The sequence below is a fragment of the Sus scrofa genome, chromosome 8, assembly GCF_000003025.6.
Source record: "Sus scrofa isolate TJ Tabasco breed Duroc chromosome 8, Sscrofa11.1, whole genome shotgun sequence".
NCBI lineage: Eukaryota > Metazoa > Chordata > Mammalia > Artiodactyla > Suidae > Sus > Sus scrofa.
The window spans coordinates 120,973,884-120,995,906 of NC_010450.4; the positions used below are offsets into that span (position 1 = coordinate 120,973,884).

Consider the following 22,023-nt stretch of genomic DNA (forward strand, 5'->3'; position numbering starts at 1 on the left):
ACTGGAATCTAATATCCAGCACAAATGAACATCTCCTCAGAAAAGAAAATCATGGACTTGGAGAAGAGACTTGTGGTTGCCTGATGGGAGGGGGAGGGAGTGGGAGGGATCGGGAGCTTGGGCTTATCAGACACAACCTAGAATAGATTTACAAGGAGATCCTGCTGAATAGCATTGAGAACTATGTCTAGATACTCATGTCGCAACAGAAGAAAGGGTGGGGGAAAAAACTATAACTGCAATGTATACATCTAAGGATGACCTGACCCCCTTGCTGTACAGTGGGAAAATAAAAAAAAAAAAAAAAATTACAAAATATTTTGGAGTTCCCGTCATGGCTCAGTGATTAACAAACCCGACTAGCATCCATGAGGACATGGGTTCGATCCCTGGCTTTGCTCAGTGGGTTAAGGATCTGGCATTGCTATGAGCTGTGGTGTAGGTCGCAAATGTGGTTCTGATCCTGTGTTGCTGTGGCTGTGTTGTAGGCTGGCGACTACAGCTCCCATTCGACCCCTAGCCTGGAAACCTCCACATGCCACAGGTATGGCCAAAAAAAAAAAAAAAAAAAAAAAAAGAAAAACCCAGTTAGGAAACATTTTGATCAGAATGAAAAGGAGAACTCAACATGGAGGAATGGAGGATGCAGCTAAAGCAGTATTTATAGAAAATTTATAATAACAATACATAATTATATTAGAAAGGAAAGATATCTGAAGTCAATGATCTAAGCTTTCATCTTATAAAAATACAAAAACCAGTCTATGAAATAGAAACAAGATTAAAACAATAGAGATCATCAATTAAATGAAAAGCTTATTCTTTAACAATTAGTAAAACTAATAAACCTCTAGCTAGATTCATCAGGAAAAAAAAAAGACACAAATTACCAGTATCAGGAATGAGGGACAGAACATCTCTACAGATCATACGATCATTTAAAGGATAATTTAGTGTGACTTTATATCAGTAAATTCAACAAATTAGATGAAATAGACAAATTTTTTTGAAAAACAAACTATCAAGCTCACTAAAGAAGTAGATAACCTGAATAGCCTATATCTATGAAAGTAAGAAACCAAATTTGTAATTAAAAACCTTGATTCAAAGAAAACTCCAAATTCAGAAGGCTTCACTGAAGAATTCTACTAATCTTTAAATAAGAAATAATACCAACCTAGCCTGGGAACCTCCATATGCCACGGGAGCGGCCCTAGAAAAGGCAGAAAGACAAAATAAATAAATAAATAAAATGCACCTAAGAATAAACTAAACTACATTATACTTAATGTTTTTTTCCCCTATGATTAGGTACAAGGCAAGAATGTCTGCTGTCATCACTTTTATTCAAATTAGCCATCACAGTATGCACAACAGAGAGATAAACAACATGAATTTGAAACTATAATGGAACAGTTTTTAACTTGGACTTCATCAAAATTATAACTTCTGGCTCTTCAAAAGACACTATTGAAAAAAAACTTGAAAACTTTTGCAAAATGTATATGTGACAGAATTATATCTAGAATATACAAAAAACTTTAAAACTTCATAATAAAAGAACCAGCAACCCAGGTAAAAAGTGGACAAACTATTTGAACCTACACTTTTCATAAAAAGATATATATATGTATATAGATATATAGCAAGTAAATACATGAAAAGATGTCATTGGCAAAATGCAAATTAAAACCACAATGAGATACCACTACACACTTAGATTGGCTAAAATACAGCACAGGGACTATATCCAATCTCTTGGAACAGAACATGATGGAAGATAGTATGAGAAAAAGAATGTATATGTATGTGTGTGACTGGGTCACTATCCCATACAGCAGAAGTCAGCACAGCATGGTAAATCAACTATAATTTTAAAAAATGTTTTTAAAAAGCCAGGAAAAGAGACCTCACCAGAAACCCACCCTGCTGGTATCTTGATCTTGGACTGCCACCCTTTAGAACTGTGTGAAAATAAATTTCTATTGTTTAAGCCAAAAATAAAGAAAGAAAGATACAGTAATAAAAACACGTATATTACAGATACACTGGCCATAGTAAGTTTTGGAAGGATATGCAGGAAAAAAAAAACTCTTATACACAACTGGCGAGAACATAAAATTGTACACCCACTTTGGAAACGTGAACCATTTCTTTAAAATTTAAACATACATCTACTATAAGACCCAGACATTCCACTCCTACGTATTTCCCAAGAGAAAACAAAATATATATCCATACAAAGACTTGTACACAAGTGTTTATATCAGCCTTGTTAAAAATTGGAAACAAGCTAAGTATCAACAAATGAACATATAAACAAATTGCAGGATACCAATATAATTGAATACTCCTCAGCAGTAAAAAGGAATGAACTCATGATACACATAAAAACATGAGTCAATCTTTAATTATGCTGTTAAAGAAATCAGATTTTTTAAAAAGAGCAAACTCACTGTGTTTCATTTATATAGAATCCTAAAAACTGCATGCTACTCTTTAGTGATAGCACATAAATATTTGCCTATGGGATGACCAAGGTCATGAGAAAACTTTTGGGAGAAAACTTTGGGGAGTATGTTCATTTTCTTGATTTCGATGTGAGATATATATATATGTCAAAACTCATTAAGTTGTATACTTTAAATACATGCATTTTATACCATGTTAATTATACTTAAAGCTGTAAAAAATACTGTGAAAAGAGGGAGTTACCGTTGTGGCTCAGTGGGTAATGAACCCAACTAGTATCCATAAGGATGCAAGTTCCATCCCTGGCCTCCTTAGCTTGGGAACTTCCATATGCCTCAGGTGCAGCCCTTACAAAAAAAAAAGTAAAAATACTGTGAAAAGTGCTTTTCCAGAAAGGTATGTGAAGAAATGGAGAGGAAATGATAGAAGTCAAAACTAAATAGGTAGGTGTAAATAGTTGTTTCTTTACCTTTTTAATTACTAAGGGATTCTCACTGGAAGTTTTGAAGCACTCCCCGATTTTTCGATAGGGCTCTGAAATGACAGGAAAAATTATTTACATCAAACTGAAAAATAATTCTGTCACATGCTATGTGTGTCACTTGCTGAAATAGATGAGAGTGCATCTGAATTTCAGTTAAGGTCAACTCAGGGATCTATTTATACATATTAGAGAACAGGCAGTAGAATGCACAACATCATTGTAATAAAAGCATTTTTATATTATAAAACTAATTCTAGGTCCAGGAAGATGAGATGAAGAAACACTTCAAGAGCTTCTTTGCTCTGGGTAAACTGATTTTTAGAAGTATATATTTCAGTATAAGACATGGTTTCTGTTTTCTGTCTATATGTCACTTTCTCTAATTAAAAGGATTGCAGGTGTGCTCTTTGCCCTGTAGAAAGAGATGTATGCTGAGTTATAATTTCATTCTTTATTTTTATTTCATCCATCTCTCAACCCTGCCCATTTCATAGTCATCTATCTAAATCTCTCTAAATTATCCTTAATGACACTTAAATATTTGCCTAATTTCCCTTTGCATTGATTTAAAGATATATTCTGTGTAAGTGATGCTATTTTTTTTTACTGAAGCCACAGTTAACAGTTTTTTAAAAGATGAAAAGATCTTGTGCATGTACCCAGTAGTAGCTGAATTTGCTAGCTTTAGCTAAAGAAAGATTTCTCAAAACGTGTAAAGTTACCTCTCTCTAAGAAATGAGAAGAGAGTTAGGGGTGGTGAGGCTACTCAGTGTTCATGTGTGAGAAACAGAAACTACTCATCTGTTTTAAGCAAATATGTAAATAATACAGGGAATGAGGTGTTTGTAATAGTATTAGAAGGGCTAGAGCTATGAACTTGGATCTTGACGTTCACAAATCACTTCAAAAACAACACCATGCACCTGCTCACCAAGGGGGACACAGCCCAGGAGGAAGGAGACCCAGGAGGCCATGGCCACGTCAATTGCAATGACAAAATCCATGAGGCTAAATAGTAGGCACTGGATCACTGTTGCAGTCAGAAAACCACCACATCAGCTGCCTTTGCCCTTTGACACCTATAAATGCAGAATCTGAACCCTGGGATGTTGTATTAGGGAGACCTGGGAAGGTGCCAAAAGTTGCAAAAGTACAGAAGTCAGTAACACTGGGCCTTGACCTTAAGGAAGTGACTATCCAGTGAGGAAGAGGTAAACGTGAAATTCCATCCTTATTTCATTCCCGACTGATTTTTGTCTGAGGTAGTTTCCCTGTCCATGTTGGCTGACATTCATTTCTTACATCTCTTAGCTATTTTTACAGGGATTAAAGACTTCAAACCATTCCATATTTGTCTTGGGCACAATTAATAACAATGATACATTTTAATAATTTTATTCACCTTATTGAACGACTGAATTGAGATGAGTGAAGACTTTTTTTTGAATAACCTATTTCACAGAAATTTTCATGACTTTTTAAAAATGACTGCAGCTATATGAGCAATTATATACATTTTTCCTCCTGAGAGTTTGCAGGAGGCCTCAGGAGAGATTTCATGAGTTGAGAGGGACTCACCAGAATGAGGCCGTGGGGGTACTTGGACCTTGTTTGGGGCTGGTGAGACTCCTCTCCCAGGGCTCTCGAGGGCCACAGTGCTGGGTGGGTAACTGCATTTGGCAAATGGTGTCTCACCCTTCTCTGAGGGGTTCAACTGACCAACACCACACCATGTTCTGAATGCGTTCTCATCATCATTCACATTACAGATTGGAATGTTATTCAAACCTAGATGAATAGGGATAAAAAGAACAACCACATTAGGTTTGGGGCAGGTTTTCTTTGAATGATCAACAGTTTCCCAACCCGGTATAATAAAATGTATATGTCAGACTTTAAATTGTGTGAACCACTGCTAGGTGGACATTCTTTGAAAGTCTGTGGCAAATTATGTTTGCAATACATGTTTTCTTTAAATGTCCTGCCATTTTTGTTTGTTTGTTTTAATGGCCACTGCATATGGAATTTCCCAGGCCAGCCACTGAATCCCAGCCACAGCTGCAACAAATCTAGAAGTTTAGTAAGCTCTTTCTGGTTGTTCTATGGAGAATGGATTGGATAAAGACAATAGTTGAAGTAGAGGGATTTGCAAGCTACTAATTGCAAAAGTAGGAGTCAGAGCAAGAGATAACAGTGGCCATGGAGAGAAGTGGTATAACTTTCAAAATATTTAGAAGCAAAAATAACAAGATCAAATGAAGTATTGCAAGGGGAAGGAAAGGAGATGGAAGAGTTAAGGAAGGGTACCATTTACTAGTTAGGGTAGACTAGTTGGAGAAGCACACTTTTGAAGGAAGTCCAAGAGGTCAGTGTCAAAGAGCAGAATTCAAGGTACCCAAGAAGCATCTAGTACCTCATACATAAGTCAAGTAGCAGTACCATAAAGAGGTCTAAACCTGGAAGTCTAAGATATACATTTGAAACTCTTTGGCCTACAGGTGGTATCTGAAACTTGTAAATGGGTAAATTTGACTAGGATCACAGTATAGACTAAAAAGAGAAAATGGTCAAGGACTTAGCTATGAAGAGATGCCAACATTTACTGCAGAATCAGAAAAGGGAAAAAAAAAAAAAAAAAAAAAAAAAAAGGCCGGAAAGGAGAAGTCATGGGGATAAGGAAAAAAATACAGAAGGATATGATGTGACAGACACTAAATTTTAAATGTGAAAAAAGAAGAGGAAGGAAGAGAGGGAGGGAAGAAGAAAGAAGGATTGAGAGAATGAATAGAATATGTGCTTCTCCAGGGCTGTTATTTAGCATGTAGATACTAGCATGGCTACACAATTTGTTAAAAACTGAAATTCTTTCCTACCACTTGGTCAGTTGCTGCCCTGAGCTTCCTGAGTGGCCCTTTGGCACCTCTCCAGGCCCCTTTCCTGTCACTTGAGTAATCCAAGTGTTAATGCCTGGCACAGGGAGTGTCTGTAGGTCCCTGCTATCGCTTCAGTGCTGGTGTCATGTCCCAATAGTCAGTGCCCGCGCCCCACCACTGGCTAAATATTTTGACTACTACCCCTGGGCTTGCCCACCAGAATCATCAAGTAGCCCAAATCAGAGAAGAGAGAAACATTCTAGGGCCTTGAGTCACCTTACCTTTGATGTGGCAGACCCTTCTGGGATGAGGGGTGTGTCTGACTAGGAAACAGTTTCCATTTCTAGCTGAAATATGGCTGCTTTTGCTCTCAAACTGAGGAGCAGACATCGGGGAGCTGAGGCTCATGTTCATGGAGTGTTGGTTTCCCCGTCTCCACAGTTACCACAAAAGTTCTTGGAATCTACCTCGCTGACCTCACTTCCAGAGGCGCTCAGACCTGAAATCACAGAACGACAAGGGGTTCTAGATATGTTCTTATGCATCAAACCTTTCCCCATCTTCTTTGTTGGCACCGAATTGTCTCTCACATCAAAGCAACATGAGGCTCTTTTACTTTAAGACCAAATTTTTTGTAAACATTGAAATCAAAATAGGCATGGGTGGAACAGAAAGGAAGTTTTCCCTGGAAAATTCAAAGCATTCGTGAGAAACTTAAAATATATTCTATATTTAATTACGGTAATGTTGTCTTACCAACATAAAAACATGCATCATGGTTATCGTCAGTTTTGATATGGTAAATTAAAGTGATAGCTTTAAAATACAATACCCACAAATATGCTTTATATTTAATTTTGTGGTAAATGAGGGCCTTTCACACTGCACTTTAAGAACACCAGCATCCTAAATTTGTATCTTCTGAGAGAATGGTAAAACCTGAAAGAGGGAAAAAATTTCAGTAGCAAAAGAATGATATTACATCTACAGATGATAAAGTGGAAACCCTTTGGTATGTTGTTATTTGCAATATTCAGTAATATTTAATGATTTCCCCTCAATTACTCAGCAATCATTAGACACCTGGAGTGTCACAGACTTAAGGGACGAAAGATAATGTTAGAGCTCTTAGGGAATTCACAGTCATTTGGGAAAGAAAATTTAGGGATTGGGAACAAAAGAGTTAAACTGTCTAGGGGATGATAGCCTAGTCCTGAAATTTGAGCATGGTTTTTCTAGTGTTTGTTATATATTTCCTATCTTATATGGAAATCTTATTTGTATAGCAATATTGGAAAATATACTTTTATTTCTAACCATAGCAGGGAGTTTTTCTGGTCAGAATAATTTGCAGTGTCAAAATACATCCATATTCTAGAAGTTGATCTCAATATTTTGTTGAGGCAAATATTTTTAGTTCTTTGACAGTTTTTTTTTACACCACAGAATCTATGTTCAAGTTTTCCATGGTATATATATATTGAATGTATGCTATATAAGTTATCAGCCCTGTTGCCATAAAAATCTGAATTTCATAAATTCTAAAATTATTCCAGGGAGTTCCCATCATGCCTCAGTGGAAACGAATCTAACTAGTATCCATGAGGATGTAGGTTCCATCCTCACTCAGTGCGTTAAGGATCCAGCATTGCCTTGAGCTGTGGTGTAGGTTGCAGACATGGCTCTGATCCCGCATTGCTGTGGCTGTGGTGTAGGCCAGTGGCCACAGCTCTGATTTGACCTTTAGCCTGGGAATTTCCATATGCCATGGGTGCAGCCCTAAAAAATAAAAATAAAATTATCCTAGGCTGAGTAAAATAGACTCAAATACTTTTAATTAAGAAAATTCTATTAACAATAAAATGATTTTGTTTTTCGGGTTTTTTTTTTAATTGACTCTGTGCCACAGCAGTGACAATGCCAGATCCTCAACCTGTTGAGCCACCAGGGAACTCCAATGGTGTATTTTCTCATTGCTCATTATGAATAATGAAGAGCTAGTTCTAACCTAACTAGGTAATGCAAACCTTAGGCTTATTCTTTCTGTGTAGGACCTTTTGTATAATCAAAGGAGTAAATTCATTTTTTATCTATATTGGGGGGAGAGGGTACAGTGATAATTTGAAGAGCAGAAAGGACAATGAACAGGAATTTAAAAATGGGTTTTATGGCTCAAGCTTTGCCATTAATGCACAAAATGACCATAGATGAATTGTTTTTTTTTTCCTAGATTTAGATTCACTCATCTGAAACCTGATGGGATTGACCTAGATGTCAGCTAGAATATTCAGCTATTCTTCTGTGTGTCTTCCCCATATCAAGTCTCTTAGGTTAATTTGAAGGGTAGTGATCTACTTTAAATTCTGGTATAAAAGGTCAGAAAACAGAGAATTTTTCTTCCTCCTCTGAAAATTGCAGTGCCTCCTAAAGGTATGGAACTCATCTTTCTCTTATATTTAAAAAGGGGCTATATTGCTTACTCTTGGGTTACAGAAAATTTAATTCTCTGATGTTACAGATTGTACTGTTTCTGTTGGATGCTTCAGAGCTAAAGGAATAAAGTCATTATACACATACTTTATCCATACATGTCATTTAAAATTCTGCAAAATATAAAATACATATTATGTACTACTGAGAATCTGATTTAAATTTAAATTTTCAGAAATGAAGTAAGTGAATAACTCAGGACAAAGTTGTACTTTGAACTGTTTTAGCAAGTGATCTAACAATGGAAAAATAAGTTTACTCACTTTGTTCAGAAAAGCAAAACTGTATTTTGCTCTGAAAAGACAGTTAAAAGAATGAAAAGACAAGCCACAGACTAGGAGAAAATATTTGTGAAACACATATCCGATAAAAACATTTGTATACAAAATTTACAAAACAGTTAAAACTCAACAGTAAAAAAACCAAATAGCCCAATTAAAAACTGGGCAAAAGATCTGAACAAACACCCATCAAAGAAGATATCAGATGCAGATAAGCATGCATATGAAAAGATAACATCTTTTGTCTTCAGGGAATTATACATTGAAACAGCAGTGAGATACCACTACATACCTATTAGAATGGCTAAGATCCAAAAAACTGACGACACCAAATGCTGAGGAGCAACAGGAACACTCATTCATTGCTTCTGGGAATGCAAAATGGTATAACCATTTTGGAAGACAGTTTGGCAGTTTCTTACTGAAGCTAAATGTACTCTTACCATACAGTCCAGCAATAGCACTCCAGGTATTTATCCAAAGGACCTGAAAACTTATGTCCACACAGAAACCTACAAATGAATGTTTATTCATAATTGCCAAAAATTGGAAGCAACTAAGGTATCCTTCAATAGGAACAGGTAAATTAACTGTGGTACATCCGAATAGTGGGACACTTTCAGTGCTAAAAAGAAATGAGCTTTCAAGTCATGAGAAGACATGGAGAAAACAAATGCATGTTACTAAGTGAAAGAGGAAAATTTGAAAATTCTATATACTGTAGCATTTTTTCCAAATATAATAATAATTCATATAATTCCAAATGTGACGGTCTAGAAAAAGCAAAATGAGAGAGAGTAAAAAAATCAGATTCCAGGAGTTCCCGTCGTGGCTCAGTGGTTAATGAATCTGACTAGGAACCATGAAGTTGCGGGTTCGATCCCTGGCCTTGCTCAGTGGGTTAAGGATCTGGCGTTGCCATGAGCTGTGGTGTAGGTTGCAGATGTGGCTCGGATCCCGCATTTTTGTGGTTGTGGCGTAGGCCGGCGGCTACAGCTCTGATTAGACCCCTAGCCTGGGGACCTCCATATGCTGCAGGAGCCGGCCTAGAAAAGGCAAAAAGAAAAAAAAAAAAATCAGATTCCAGGGGTTCCAGAGGGGAAGAAGGGGCATAATGAACAGGTGGAGTGCAAGGGATTTTTTAGGGCAATGAAACTAACCTACACTATGCTGTTCTGTACTGTAATAGTGGATATGGGACGTTATGCATTTTGTCAAAACCCATAAAACCGTACAACAGAGCAAGCTCTAATGTAAACTATGGGCTTTAGTTAATAATAATGTACAGTTTGGGTTCATCAGCTGTAACAAAGGTACCACACTAAGGCAGGATGTTAATAATAGGTGAAACTGGGCAGAAGGGATGTGGAACTCCCTATACTTTCTGCTCAGTTTATCTGCAAGCTTAAAAAACACTGTAAAAAATAATGTACTAATTTAAAAAAAAAAAAAAACCTACCTCAAACCTGAAGAAAAGCAAAACCATTTTGGTTACTATTAATAATGGCCCACATCTTGATCTTCCTCCTCTTAACCTATATCGATTTCAGCACTCTTTAATTGACTTATAACTCACTGCCCAGTGATTTTAATGGCTAGCTTTCCAGAGTCCATGAGTTGGTTTGGAATAGCATTAAGATTTCTCTTTATAACAAGCAGTATAAAAGGACTGTAAACTTTTAAGTCAAAAACTCAGAAGAAATGAAAGAATAACTCACGCTCATACAAAAGGGTAGATTTTTTTTTCTCCAGAAGATAGGAGAAATATGAGAACATATTAAAGTCAGGAATTAATAGCAGTGGAGGCCAGGAAATACATAACTTACTTATTGATAAATAAATATTACCTTTACTAGAGAAGCAAAAATCTCATTGGTTCTGTAATTAAGTGGCTAAAAATTTTCCTAAGCCAATATCAGAGAAATCCTTCAATGCAAAATTGGTCTAATATATACGATGGATGGATTCTGTAGACTAAATCAGTTATAGTTACATCTACAAATTTGCTGTAGATTATGTACATTATTTACCATATACAGTCTTGTGATAAATAGTAGACATGTTAAAAATATTGAAACAACACAAGGAAAACAAAACACACACTTGTTTCCAATATTTTAGCTATGTTTGCAGTATAATAAAGAACAGCAATTCTCAGCCTATTTTCCCCACCATGATACAAGGACAGTGATGTTCGTATTCCCATCATGTGTTCAGATTTTAAATACCACATCCTAAAGTCATGAGGAAGCAAAGAACCAAAAAAAAAAAATGCTTCACCTTCACTATGGTGTGTTAGTAAACTGCTTCTCAGCCAAGCTGTGTAAACAGGTATTAATGCAGTCTCTCCAGCAGGCAAGCACATGGCACTGCAACTAAATGCCAGCAAGTGTTAGAGAACTTACTTTCTTAAAGAGAAGATATTAATTCCTTGTATTCCTTTAAAAAACTGGACAATTTGTAAATGTGAACATTTTAGCTATTTAGTAAATGTCTTGGGTCTTACCTTGCTGTCTGCCTGTTGTAAAACCTTGGCTGACACCTCCTGACTTGGAGGATACACCCACACTTTCTGACAGAAAATAGCCAAGTTCTGTTGAAAATTCTATTTTAGTTATGATGCCAACACTATGCTTTCACCCAGAAGAAAAAAAGAAAACCCTGTATAGAGGCAACTCTAAGGGAAAAATCTAATTATAATTACCATTCACCATTCAGGAAATTGTGTAAGTACTTCTGGGAACCATATTTCCTTTTCCAAAGCCTCTTGAATCCGCCTATATATTAGTAAATTATTGGATTTTATTTAGACTACATGACACAACATCCTCAAAACAGTAGGTTTTAAAAACATCATTAATTGCTGTAGACCTGGCCATTGTTACTTAGAAAACACCATGCAAATCTGTATTAAATATTAATATTCTGAGTCTAAAATAGCACATATACAAAACGTGTGCTTTCAGAAGGGTACAGTAGCTGATCAATGGACAGCGAAAGTTACTGTGAATTCCTAGGGATGTAAAAGTGTATTTAGGAGTTTCCTGGTGGCTCAGTGGATTAAAGACCTGGTGTTGTTACTGCTGTGGCTCAGGTCACTGCCGTAGCTGCAGGTTTGATCCCTGGCCCTGGAACTTCTGCATGCCTAAAACAAAACAAACAACAACAAAAAACCCCACCCAAACCCCTGTTACTTAGGTGATGAATGCTGAACCATTTTGTATTTCTGGAGCCTGGAGCCTAGTATACATGCCACGCAGACCTCCCATCGCTTCCTCCCTCACTTCATTCATTGCTCTGTCCAAACAAGATTTTCTCCGAAAGGCTTCCTAACCCCTCCCTACAGCCTCCATCACCCCCGTCTGGATCACTCTCTAGCCCTCAACCCTCTTTAAACCGTCCTCATAACTCATAATGCATGTCACTCCTTGACATTATTTTTTTTTACACTTCTGTGTTTATTTTCTGCTTTTCGCAATAAAATGTAATAGTCCAGTTTTCCCAGTACCTGTCACATAGTTTATGCTCAATAAGTGTTTATTACATGAAGTTAAATGTTTCCAGTGAATAAATATCTTTATTACACAAATGCAGTATATTTTACTTGTATGATCTCCTTAAAAATAGATAATTTTTTTTTGTCCTTTTAGGGCCGCACCCGTGGCATATGCAGGTTCCCAGGCTAGGGGTCCCATCGGAGCTACAGCTTTCGTCCTGCACCATAGCCAGAGCAATGCGGGATCCGAGCCGCATCTGTGACCTATACCACAGCTCACGGAAATGCCAGATCCTTAACCTGCTGAGTGAGGCCATGGATTGAACCTTCGTCCTCGTGGATACTAGTCAGATTTGTTTCCGCTGAGCCATGATAGAACTCCAAAAATAGGTAGTGTACTTTAAAAGATAATGCCCCATTTCTTATGATGGAGCATGATAATGGGAGAAAAAGGAATGTATACATGTTTGTGTAAGTCAATCACCATGCTGTATAGTAGAAAAAAAATGTATTGGGGAAATAACAATTAAAAAAAAAGGTAATGCCCCATTTCTTCAAAATCGACTTAATTAGCTTTTACATAGTCTTCAAAAGAAGATGAACTTCACTGAAGTCCATTAAATCAAATCTAAAATTCTAGAAAATCATTTTAATGATGAATTTAAAATTATACCTGAGCACAGTTTTAAAAGAAGGTGATCTGGTTGACAGGAATTCAAAGCTGTTGATACCCTTCAAGCCTTACAGTGGGTCTGTCTTGAGTTGTCACTGGTTTCCTGAAATCTTTATACTTGAGCTGAGAATTTTTAATTGGCAGAGACAGCCTAATGTCTAATGCTTCCAAAAGAATGTAACTGTTTCCCTGTTTCCCTCCAGTTTCTCCTACTCTCACGCCAAGGAGTCTGTGTGGCTCCCTGGTTGTTAAGATAACACTATATAGCTTAGCAACATGGTAACATTCCTTATGGAGATCTGAGTTCCAGAACCTCTCCATGTACCATTTTTCTTAGAGCTCCGCTTACACACAGCTTGACAAGACCATGTAGCAGCCATGACTTTTCTCCCTTTTGGATGTAAACTAGAGCTGAATCAAGTGCAAGAGAAAGAAAAAGAGGGGGAAAAGCAGAATTTCAATTGTATTGATAATTCTCTGTACAATTTTGCTTAAAGCACGCATACCATGAAGATGTAATCAAACTTAGCTCACCAAAAACCTCTAGGAAGAAAGCGTGACTGATTTTAAAGATAATCCAGTCACCCTGCACTAGCGGTCAGGATGTGCACGCTGATGACTTGTTCAAAAACCTTGGAAAAAAATCGAAATGCTGATTAAAAGTCATAAAGAAACATTAAGTAACACAGGTAAAGTCATAACATTGTGTGTGAAAAGGGAAGATGGAATCATACATAGTAATTCCATGCTGCACATACACCCACATGCATATACCTATGTGTTGCTGTTGACTATCAGGATTATATTACTGGTGCTTCCCAGGATTTTTCTTTTAAGACCATACATGACTTTTAATTTCTGAATTACAGTCTTTGACAGCAATGTTGCTAACTTCTGAAGGGCAAATACTAATTTAAAACAATGCCAGAATAGAACCTAATCCAACCTATTTTCTTGACTGGCCCCAATAATTAAAGGCTCAACATTTCACCGTGCTTAGAACCCATTCAGGACTTACATATTTTATAGGGAATTTAAAGGATGTTCTAAGGTAATTTTTGAATTTTGAGGTTTTCATTCTACAGTCTGTACCAGTTATGAATTGGCTTTATACAGCTAATCCCAGATTATTTCTCCCTCACGTGAAAGAGTTCAGCAGTCCAGGGTTGGGACAGAAGCTCCATGGTGTCACTGTGGACCCATGCTTGTTCCACATTTTGGGTCCTTCTTCCTCAATCTGTGGCTTCTTTTCTGGAGGTCAACTATTATCCAAGATTTCCTAAATTTCCAGTCTTTCAAATGGCTACTCTATTTTCAGACATCAAATCAATAGTCCAGGTAAAAAACAAGAGGAAATGGGGGCAAGGGCAGACAAGGGCACATGCTAGCCATGTGCTCCCTTCATAGGTGTCTTTCCATGAGTCCCAGGCAGTAATCTGGATGCACTGATCACTTGTAGCTGCAAGGGGGTGGGGTGGGGGGGGCAGAGAAAATGTAGCTTCCTCAACAGAGCACATTCTCACCCCTTTCTAAAGCAGAAGCTCTGAAAACATAGAAGCAGCAGTCTCTCCCACACATCCTGACATTACCCTGTGTGAGACGTAGCTACATGCTGTGAGGTTTGTACATTTCCTTAGGGCAAGAGTCCAGTAGAGGGAGGTAGACCCCTGGCTATGAGACTACGGTCGTGCTATACTCCCTTTATGAGGACCTAAGGGAACCATTCTTGTCTCATTACCAGGAGAAACGATACAACTGGTTGATTTGGGCACAGTTTGCAGTAATTCTGTCAGAACCATGGACAGAGATGGCTCTGCTGCTCGGCTCAGGGCAGCACACTATCCTTGTTGCCTGGGTAACAGACTGCCAGTCCAAGATGTTCTGTGATTTTCAGCAAAGACAGAAAATAGATGGAGAGATTGCTTGGAATCTGTGCATGAATCTATGAATGGTGGTGAGTAATGTTAAAAGCACTGGTAATTACAGGCAGGAAACTCCACAGGGTTTTCATTGTCCACAGACATTTTGAGTATTGTTATGGACTGAATGGTGTCACACACAAACACCCCTCCGTGAATTCTTGTGTTGAAGCACTAGCCCCCAGTGTGATGGTATTCAGAGATTAGGACTTTGAAGGAGGTGATTAAGGTTAGATGAGGTCCTAGGTGTGGGTCCTAAACTGATAGGACTGGTGTCCTTACAAAGAGGGAGAAATCCCAGAGCTGTCTCTTCCCACGCACACATGGAAGAACGGTCATGTGAGAACGAAGCAAGAGAGACCTTACCAGAAACCAACCCTGCCAGCAACTGGATCCTAAGAGTTGCAGCCTCTGGAACTATGAAAAAATATAAGATTCTGTGGTTTAAGCTACTCAGTCAGTGGCCTTATGCTACAGCAGCCCTAACAGATTCACATGCTCTGTGATGTCCATTTTCTCCATGTGTGAGCAGTGTGGCCCTGTCTTGGAACCGTGAATCAGTGAGGCCTATTTTTATCTTCATTTTGCATTTGCTATAAAAATGCCACCGGTGTCTGACTCACAAATAAGAAGGTAATGTAAATAATTTATGGAAGGCAAAAAAATGCTAATTTAAAAAAATGCAAAAATGAAACAATTTCTTATGCATCCTGTACTCTATCAATTTTGGAAGCATGTGATTCATGCTTAGTGTGATTCAGCACTAAACTTGCAACAAATATCTGCAATCACAGAAGACAGTGTTTTGTGATTGCCAAAGCACAACTAAAGTACTTAGGGTAAGTGTAATACAAAGAAATCTAATTTGGCCCGCAAGATGCCCTCCCCCTTGTGTACACACCATGAATAATCCCCCGCCCTTGATTGTGGGAACACCTGAGAATATGATGGAGATCCTTCCCGTGGTTATATGCTGGGGCAAAGAGGAAGAGATTTTGCAGATAAAGTTAAAACCTCAAATCAGAATTCCTTGGAGCTCATCTAAGGCTGTTCATCAAAAGGAGGTTATTTGGGCTGGGTCTGACCTATCAGGCAAGCCCTGTGGAGGAGATGTTGGACTTCCCCAAGAACAGATAAGTTTCTCTTCTGGTCTTAAAGAAGGAAGCAGTCTTGAGTTCCACAGCTGCCGGGATCAACCCTGAGAGCCTGGAAGGGGACCCTGCACCAGAGATGGGCACTCAGTCCCAGCTGGCACCAGATCACAGTCTTGTGAGACCCTGACCCGAGGGCCCAGCTTGTATGAAGCCATGCCCACCCTCTTCACCCTAGGAAACTGGAACAGCAAAGGTGTTAAACCAAGATTTATTGGGCTCTGAATCCAGGGCTCTTACCCTTGATGAGTGGACACTGAGCTGCTGCCAGGCGAAGGGGTCTGGACTCTGCTCAGGAGGTAAGAATTTCAAGTCCAAGGTCTTCAGGGTCCCCAGGAGGTACTTGCCAGCATTCATGTATTTGCCACTTGTTAACTCACTGTCTTTGGGCCTATATTAGGATTCAGCTTTGTTTTAACCACGTGTGGTCTATCCATTGTTGACCTACCATGGTTTTCCTTACTGAAGAGACAGAAGAAAAATAAGCATTGATTAATTCTGCCTTCTTTGTCTGCTTTTTGTTTCTATTCTTCAAGACATAGCATTAAAACACTAAAAGCTTTGTTATTTGCCCTAAGCTTAAAAAACAGGCCTCAGGAGTTACTCTGTGGCACAGTGGGTTAAGAATCCGATTGAGGCGACTGTGGGTCACTGTGGGTTGGGTCCCCTGCCAGGTACAGTGAGTTAAAGGATCTGGCATTGCCACAGCTGAGGCATAGGTCACAGTAGGTCAGTCCCTGGCCTGAGAACTTCCATATGTTGTGTGGGTACAGCAATTAAAAAAAAAAGGACCTTATATTATTTTCCCCTTTAGCTTTGAGACATTCTTCTTAGAGGATCTGAGACTCTCTTTGATGCACCTTGATTATAGAGCTCTGCTTTCACTGACTATTTCAACAGCAGTGTTTACAGTCGTACCAGTTTAATTGCCAAAGGTGGAAAGAACCCCAAGGCCTTGCTGGTCTGGACTGGGAAGGGAGAGCTGAGGCTGCAATTTCAGTTTCCTTCAACCACTTCCAGGGCCCATCCAGTTCCGATGCTGAAAGAATCTGAGACCGGATGGAAGGCATTATGCTTAGTGAAATAAGTCAGACAGAGAAAGATGGATACTGTATGTTATCACTTATATGTAGAATCCAAATACAACAAACAAATGAATATTTTAAATAATAACACAATAATAAACAAGTTTCTATTGTATAGCACAGGGAACTACATTCAATATCCTTTAATAAACCATAATGGAAAAGAACTGGAAAAAGATTATACATATAAAACTGAATCACTTTGCTGTACACCAGAAATTAACATAACATTGTAAATCAATGATCCTTCCCAAACTAATAATTAATTAAATAAATAAATTTAAAAAGTAAAAACAGCTTAAGGATCTCACCAATGATTTTGTTCAGGATACCAAACTTTCCACCTCTCCCCCAACACAATTACCTACAAAAGAAATCATTTCTTCATCTTATAACTTCATTAAAAAACTCAACAAACTCTGACCTATACCCAGGCACCCCCAACAATAGGTGCCAACTCCCTACTGAAAATTTACTTTTGAATCTTTATATCTTCCAATGAAAAAGCACTTCACATGTATATAAATTTTTACTGTGAATTTTCATGTACTATAACATATCACAATTTTACCAAGCCCCTAAAATATGCATAACAGTTCAGTTAAAGGCTTGTCACTATCATCTTTTGGAACAGTGCACTAAACTACAAATTAAACATGTCATTTCTAAGTTACCCATCAAGGTGTATGTTACTAAATTTCATTGAAATTGGCCTACTCAACAAAACTAACTACAAAGGATGAGCACTGCCCTTGGGCAGAGACAAGGACTTGCCCGTGTTTCTGCACACTCCCCACCTGACCGGGGCAGTGGTGGGGGCGGTGGGGGGGAAGCTGGGGGAGGGCTAGTCACCATCAATCAAGTCCAATTCCAGGCATTACCTGTGTCCCCAGGTAATTTAAGAGGAGGTAAACATATCCAATACAGAATAAGATTATATCCAAGCAAATAAATCACAGACTGGCTGTAAAAAAATCCAAAATAATGCCCAATATTTAACCTACAGATGTTCATAACAGTGTCGCCTGTTAGGGCAAAGACCTGGAAATGACTTTATGTAATTGGAATATGAAATAACGTGGAATAAAACAGATTGATTCAATATTTGTAAGTGAAGCTACAGAACAGTATACAACAGCATGACAAACTCATTACTGTTACCTTAAAAGAGCAGTTACAGAACAAGGAAAACTGTAGAGCACTTTACATTCAAAAACATAAATATATTTATTCAACCCAGATATCCTCAAATTCCCTAAACTTCAGGGTAACCAACTGAAATAACAATAGGTGAAATTTCTATTCTATTAGATTTTCAGGAAGTCTATTTTTTTGACCCATTTTCCTTTCATCTGGAGGTCACTAAGTAATTCTAAAAATATTTTATAAAAGATTCCTATTTTTCCTTGTTCCTTTAAGACTCCCTTCCCTTAACTGTGGGCAGCTGTTAGGGGCTTTTCTGCTGATCACTTCTTATTTCCTAACCGGCTTCTGATCTCCCAGGGCTCTGGCCCCACGTACAGCACAGACACTCCCAGGACTAATTTAAAAGTGATGACTATCAACACTTTCTATGCACCAATATATTTATTTATAATAAATATATTGCACTTTATTCTTTACTTTATATTTATTCATAGCATAATATAGTAAATATAATAAAAATATAATAAATATATATTTAAACATATAAAAATATATAATATATAATAAAATACAATATAAATTTATTACATTTATATTTATTTAGCACTTTATCTTCACAAAGCCTCACGAGGATGCTATTATTATTATTATTATTATTATTATTATTAACATTCTTTGACAAATGAGGAAACCAAGGGATCAAAGGCTTTCATAACTTGGTCACACAGCTGGAAAATGGCTAAGTCAGGATTTGCACCCAGGGGTCTGGCTCAAACTCTCTGCTCTTATCTAAGAAGCTACCGTCTCTTCACTAAATCCCTAGTGCATAGAAAACTGACAGTACAATGTGACTGAGGGTGGGATGAAGAGGAAGTTGAACTAAAGAAAACATAAACATCAATTTTGCATTTAATGGCTCCTTAATGGCCCCCATAATCCTTACCCCACAGCCTTGTGATCTGTCCCAGGGCCTTGCCCACATGTCCTCCCCACCGCCCCCCAACACACAAAGCCCCCAGAGGGAACAGCACTGACTATGTTTCCAGTATTCTTGGTCCAGGTCCTACCCACCTTGTGAGGCCAGACAGGGTGGCTCTCCTACTGATGCTTCCAGTTGGTCTCCCAGTCAATGTAAGGATTATACAAAGAAGCCTCTAGAGAAGAGTCTTTCTTAGCTCCTCCTTCAGCTTTTGGTGCTCCAGATGTTCCTTCACTAGCTCCAACCTCTGCCTCTATTTTCATAGGGCCTTCTCTGTCTCTCTGAGTATCCCTGCTATGAGTTTCTTATGAGTTGTCATTGGATTTAGGACCTATCTGAATAATCCAGGATAATTTTATCAGGAAATCTTTGATTTAATTACATCTACAGCTAAGATCCTTTTTCCAAATAAGGTCACATTCACAGGTTCCAAGAGATTAGGGTATAAACATATCTCCTGTTGAATGGAGCCACCATTCAATCCAGTACAACATAACTGCAGGGTCATAGAGATTTTAAACAAGATACTCTGGCAAGGGAGTGAGTGTGTGTGTGTGTGTGTGTGTGTGTGTGTGTGTGTGTTTGGGTAAGAGTTAGAAGTAATCTTTGAGCCTATTTCTAGTGGTTCCAATTGAAACACAGCTGACATGAGCAAGTTTCCCAGCATCACACAGAGCCAGTGGCAGAGCTGGTACCACATATAGAAGAACTGAGAGAAATGCTACATCATCAGCCTGAGGATGCTGATGAAAGTCAGGGTTATATGAGTGAGCTATTTGTTTCCCATGCCTCTAGGCCCTCATCTGAATAAAAGGGGGGAAATGGAAATGCTTTTTGAGTGCCTTGGGAAATTTAGGATGGATGAAACTTCTTCAGATCACCAACCAACAAAACGGAAAAGGGGCGATGATACATTTACTTTTTCCAGCTTCTAGATCTACTTACTATCAACTCCCATCAAATGATCTCCCAAAAGGTGAGATCCACCTCTGTTAGAACTCAAAACCAAGTGTTTCTCAGTTGTTCTCCTGGCTCTGAGAAGAGAGATTTCATTCATTGGGAAAAGTTCATTTGATGTTTAACATTCATTAAAACAAAGGTTGAAAGAGCATTATCTGTCATTTGCATATTCACATTAGATATCAAGAGGTTAGGGTGATTGTTTCTGATTTTTTTTTTAATTAAGCAAAAATTACTATAGGGTATGAATAGACAAAGGAGGAAAATGAGCATTGGTGTGCCCTTTAAAAAACAGCTAATTACATAATATCCTGTCAAAAGGATATATCAGGATCGTTTTTGGTGGGTTTTTATTTTTTGGAGGGCAAGAAGGGATTCAGGATTGTTTTCAAACTGAGGTAGCCAATACAATTCTCTCCTGAAGTTTTTTTTTTTCCAGTTATAAGGCTAAGATGCCATATTCACCACTAGGTGGCGGCAACATGCTACACACAGACGTGGCTGTGCCTGTGTCAGCTGAGACAGGGAGGAACCTGAGTTCCTTTGGAGGCAGAAACTCTGGGGCCACTCAGTTTCCTAAACTAATAAACCCTTAAGAAGCTAAAACCTAATGAAGACTTATGTATAGCCCTTTCCATAAGATACTCCTGATAAATTGGAACATCTGCCGTAGCTTACTTCCATTAGTAGAACTGACTTTGTACATCTTAGCATGGCTATTTACTAGCAATGATCTGCAGTTTCCTCTTCATTAAAGTTGAACTATAAATACATCTAATTTTACATCCCAGGACAAGCAGAATGAACAATTAAAATAATTTCTACAAGGGAGTTCCCATTGTTGCTCAGTGATAACAAACCCAGCTCGTGTCCACGAGGATGCGGATTCAATCCCTGGGCTTGCTCAGTGGGTTAAGGATCCAGCATTGCCATGACCTATGCTGTAGGTTATGGACACGGCTCGGATCTGGTATTGCTGTCGCTGTGGTGTAAGCTGGCAGCTACAGCTCAGATTCGATCCCTAGCCTGGGAACTTCCTATGTGCCATGGGTGCAGCCTTAAAATTACAGAAAAAAATAAATAAGTAAATAAAATATTTCTACAAAAGTGCCTTACAAATTCAAATGCTAGGGAAATATGAGCTACCATTGGCCCTCAAGTTTTCATTTCAGGATGATATTTGGAAATATGATTCTCAATCCTAGGTGTACCAAAGAATTTCTTGAGGATTTTTTTTCCTGGGAGGCTTGTCAGAATCAACCCTCTGTGATAACTCAATAAATATTTACTGAGTGTGTGAATGAATGGATGAATGACTTAATACACAGGACAGGTTGATGAGAACAAAGGATACTGCCCAGAGACAGCATAGGAAAGCCCCTCATTGTCACAGCCACTGCACTCCCAGAAAAAGTTGCAGTTTGGGTAGTTGCAATAACCCTGAAGGACCTGAACACTAACAGACGACGTGCAGTAGATTGAGAATTTCCCCCAGAGAATTTATTAATATCTGGCACTAGGGCTATACCCACATTGAAAAAGCAGCTTTTACTTCTAACTGCTGGCTGGTCATCCTAAGGTAAATGTCACCATCCTAGTCCTAGGATTTTCTAAGTATTTGCTTTCTTTGAAGTTGGTAAGATTGGTCCTTGCATGGCTATGGACCAGAGGAGGGCCATAGGGCGTGGCGCAGGGTGACTTCTGCCTGGGATACTACCACTGCCCCTTGGGGTAGAGCTCCTAGTCCAGGCTGAATATCAGAAGTACCTGAGTAGCTCTCTAATTCTGGAGCTCTGAAATAGCTGTTTTTAAAAGACTTCCCTGGTGGGAGTTCCCGCTGTGGCTCAGCAGTAATGAACATGACTAGTGTCCATGAGAACATGGAGTCAATCCCTGGCCATGGCTGTCATTTATCACAGGTGTGGCTCAGATCCTGCATTGCTGTGGCTGTGGTATAGGCCAGCAGCTACAGCTCCAATTTGCCTCTAGCCTGGGAACTTCCATATGCCACATA

General features: G+C 38.5%; 1 protein-coding gene across 3 annotated transcripts in view; it reads right to left on the minus strand.

The window, feature by feature from the left end:
• Positions 1-22,023, minus strand: part of C8H4orf17 (chromosome 8 C4orf17 homolog) — a 348,243-nt gene that overhangs the window by 55,428 nt on the left and 270,792 nt on the right. Inside the window, exons 7-13 of one of the 3 annotated variants that reach the window (XM_021101734.1) lie at positions 17,236-17,288; positions 16,758-16,888; positions 16,080-16,301; positions 10,881-10,975; positions 6,111-6,328; positions 4,535-4,744; positions 2,942-3,006 (exon numbers count right to left, since the gene is read on the minus strand). In XM_021101734.1, coding sequence (XP_020957393.1) covers positions 2,942-3,006; positions 4,535-4,744; positions 6,111-6,243 — 408 coding nt within the window. In that variant the 5' untranslated portion in view covers positions 6,244-6,328; positions 10,881-10,975; positions 16,080-16,301; positions 16,758-16,888; positions 17,236-17,288. Of the gene's footprint in view, positions 1-2,941; positions 3,007-4,534; positions 4,745-6,110; positions 7,464-10,880; positions 12,306-16,079; positions 16,302-16,757; positions 16,889-17,235; positions 17,289-22,023 lie in introns of those variants that run through there. The other 2 variants (XM_021101736.1, XM_021101735.1) reach the window with 2 other exon arrangements.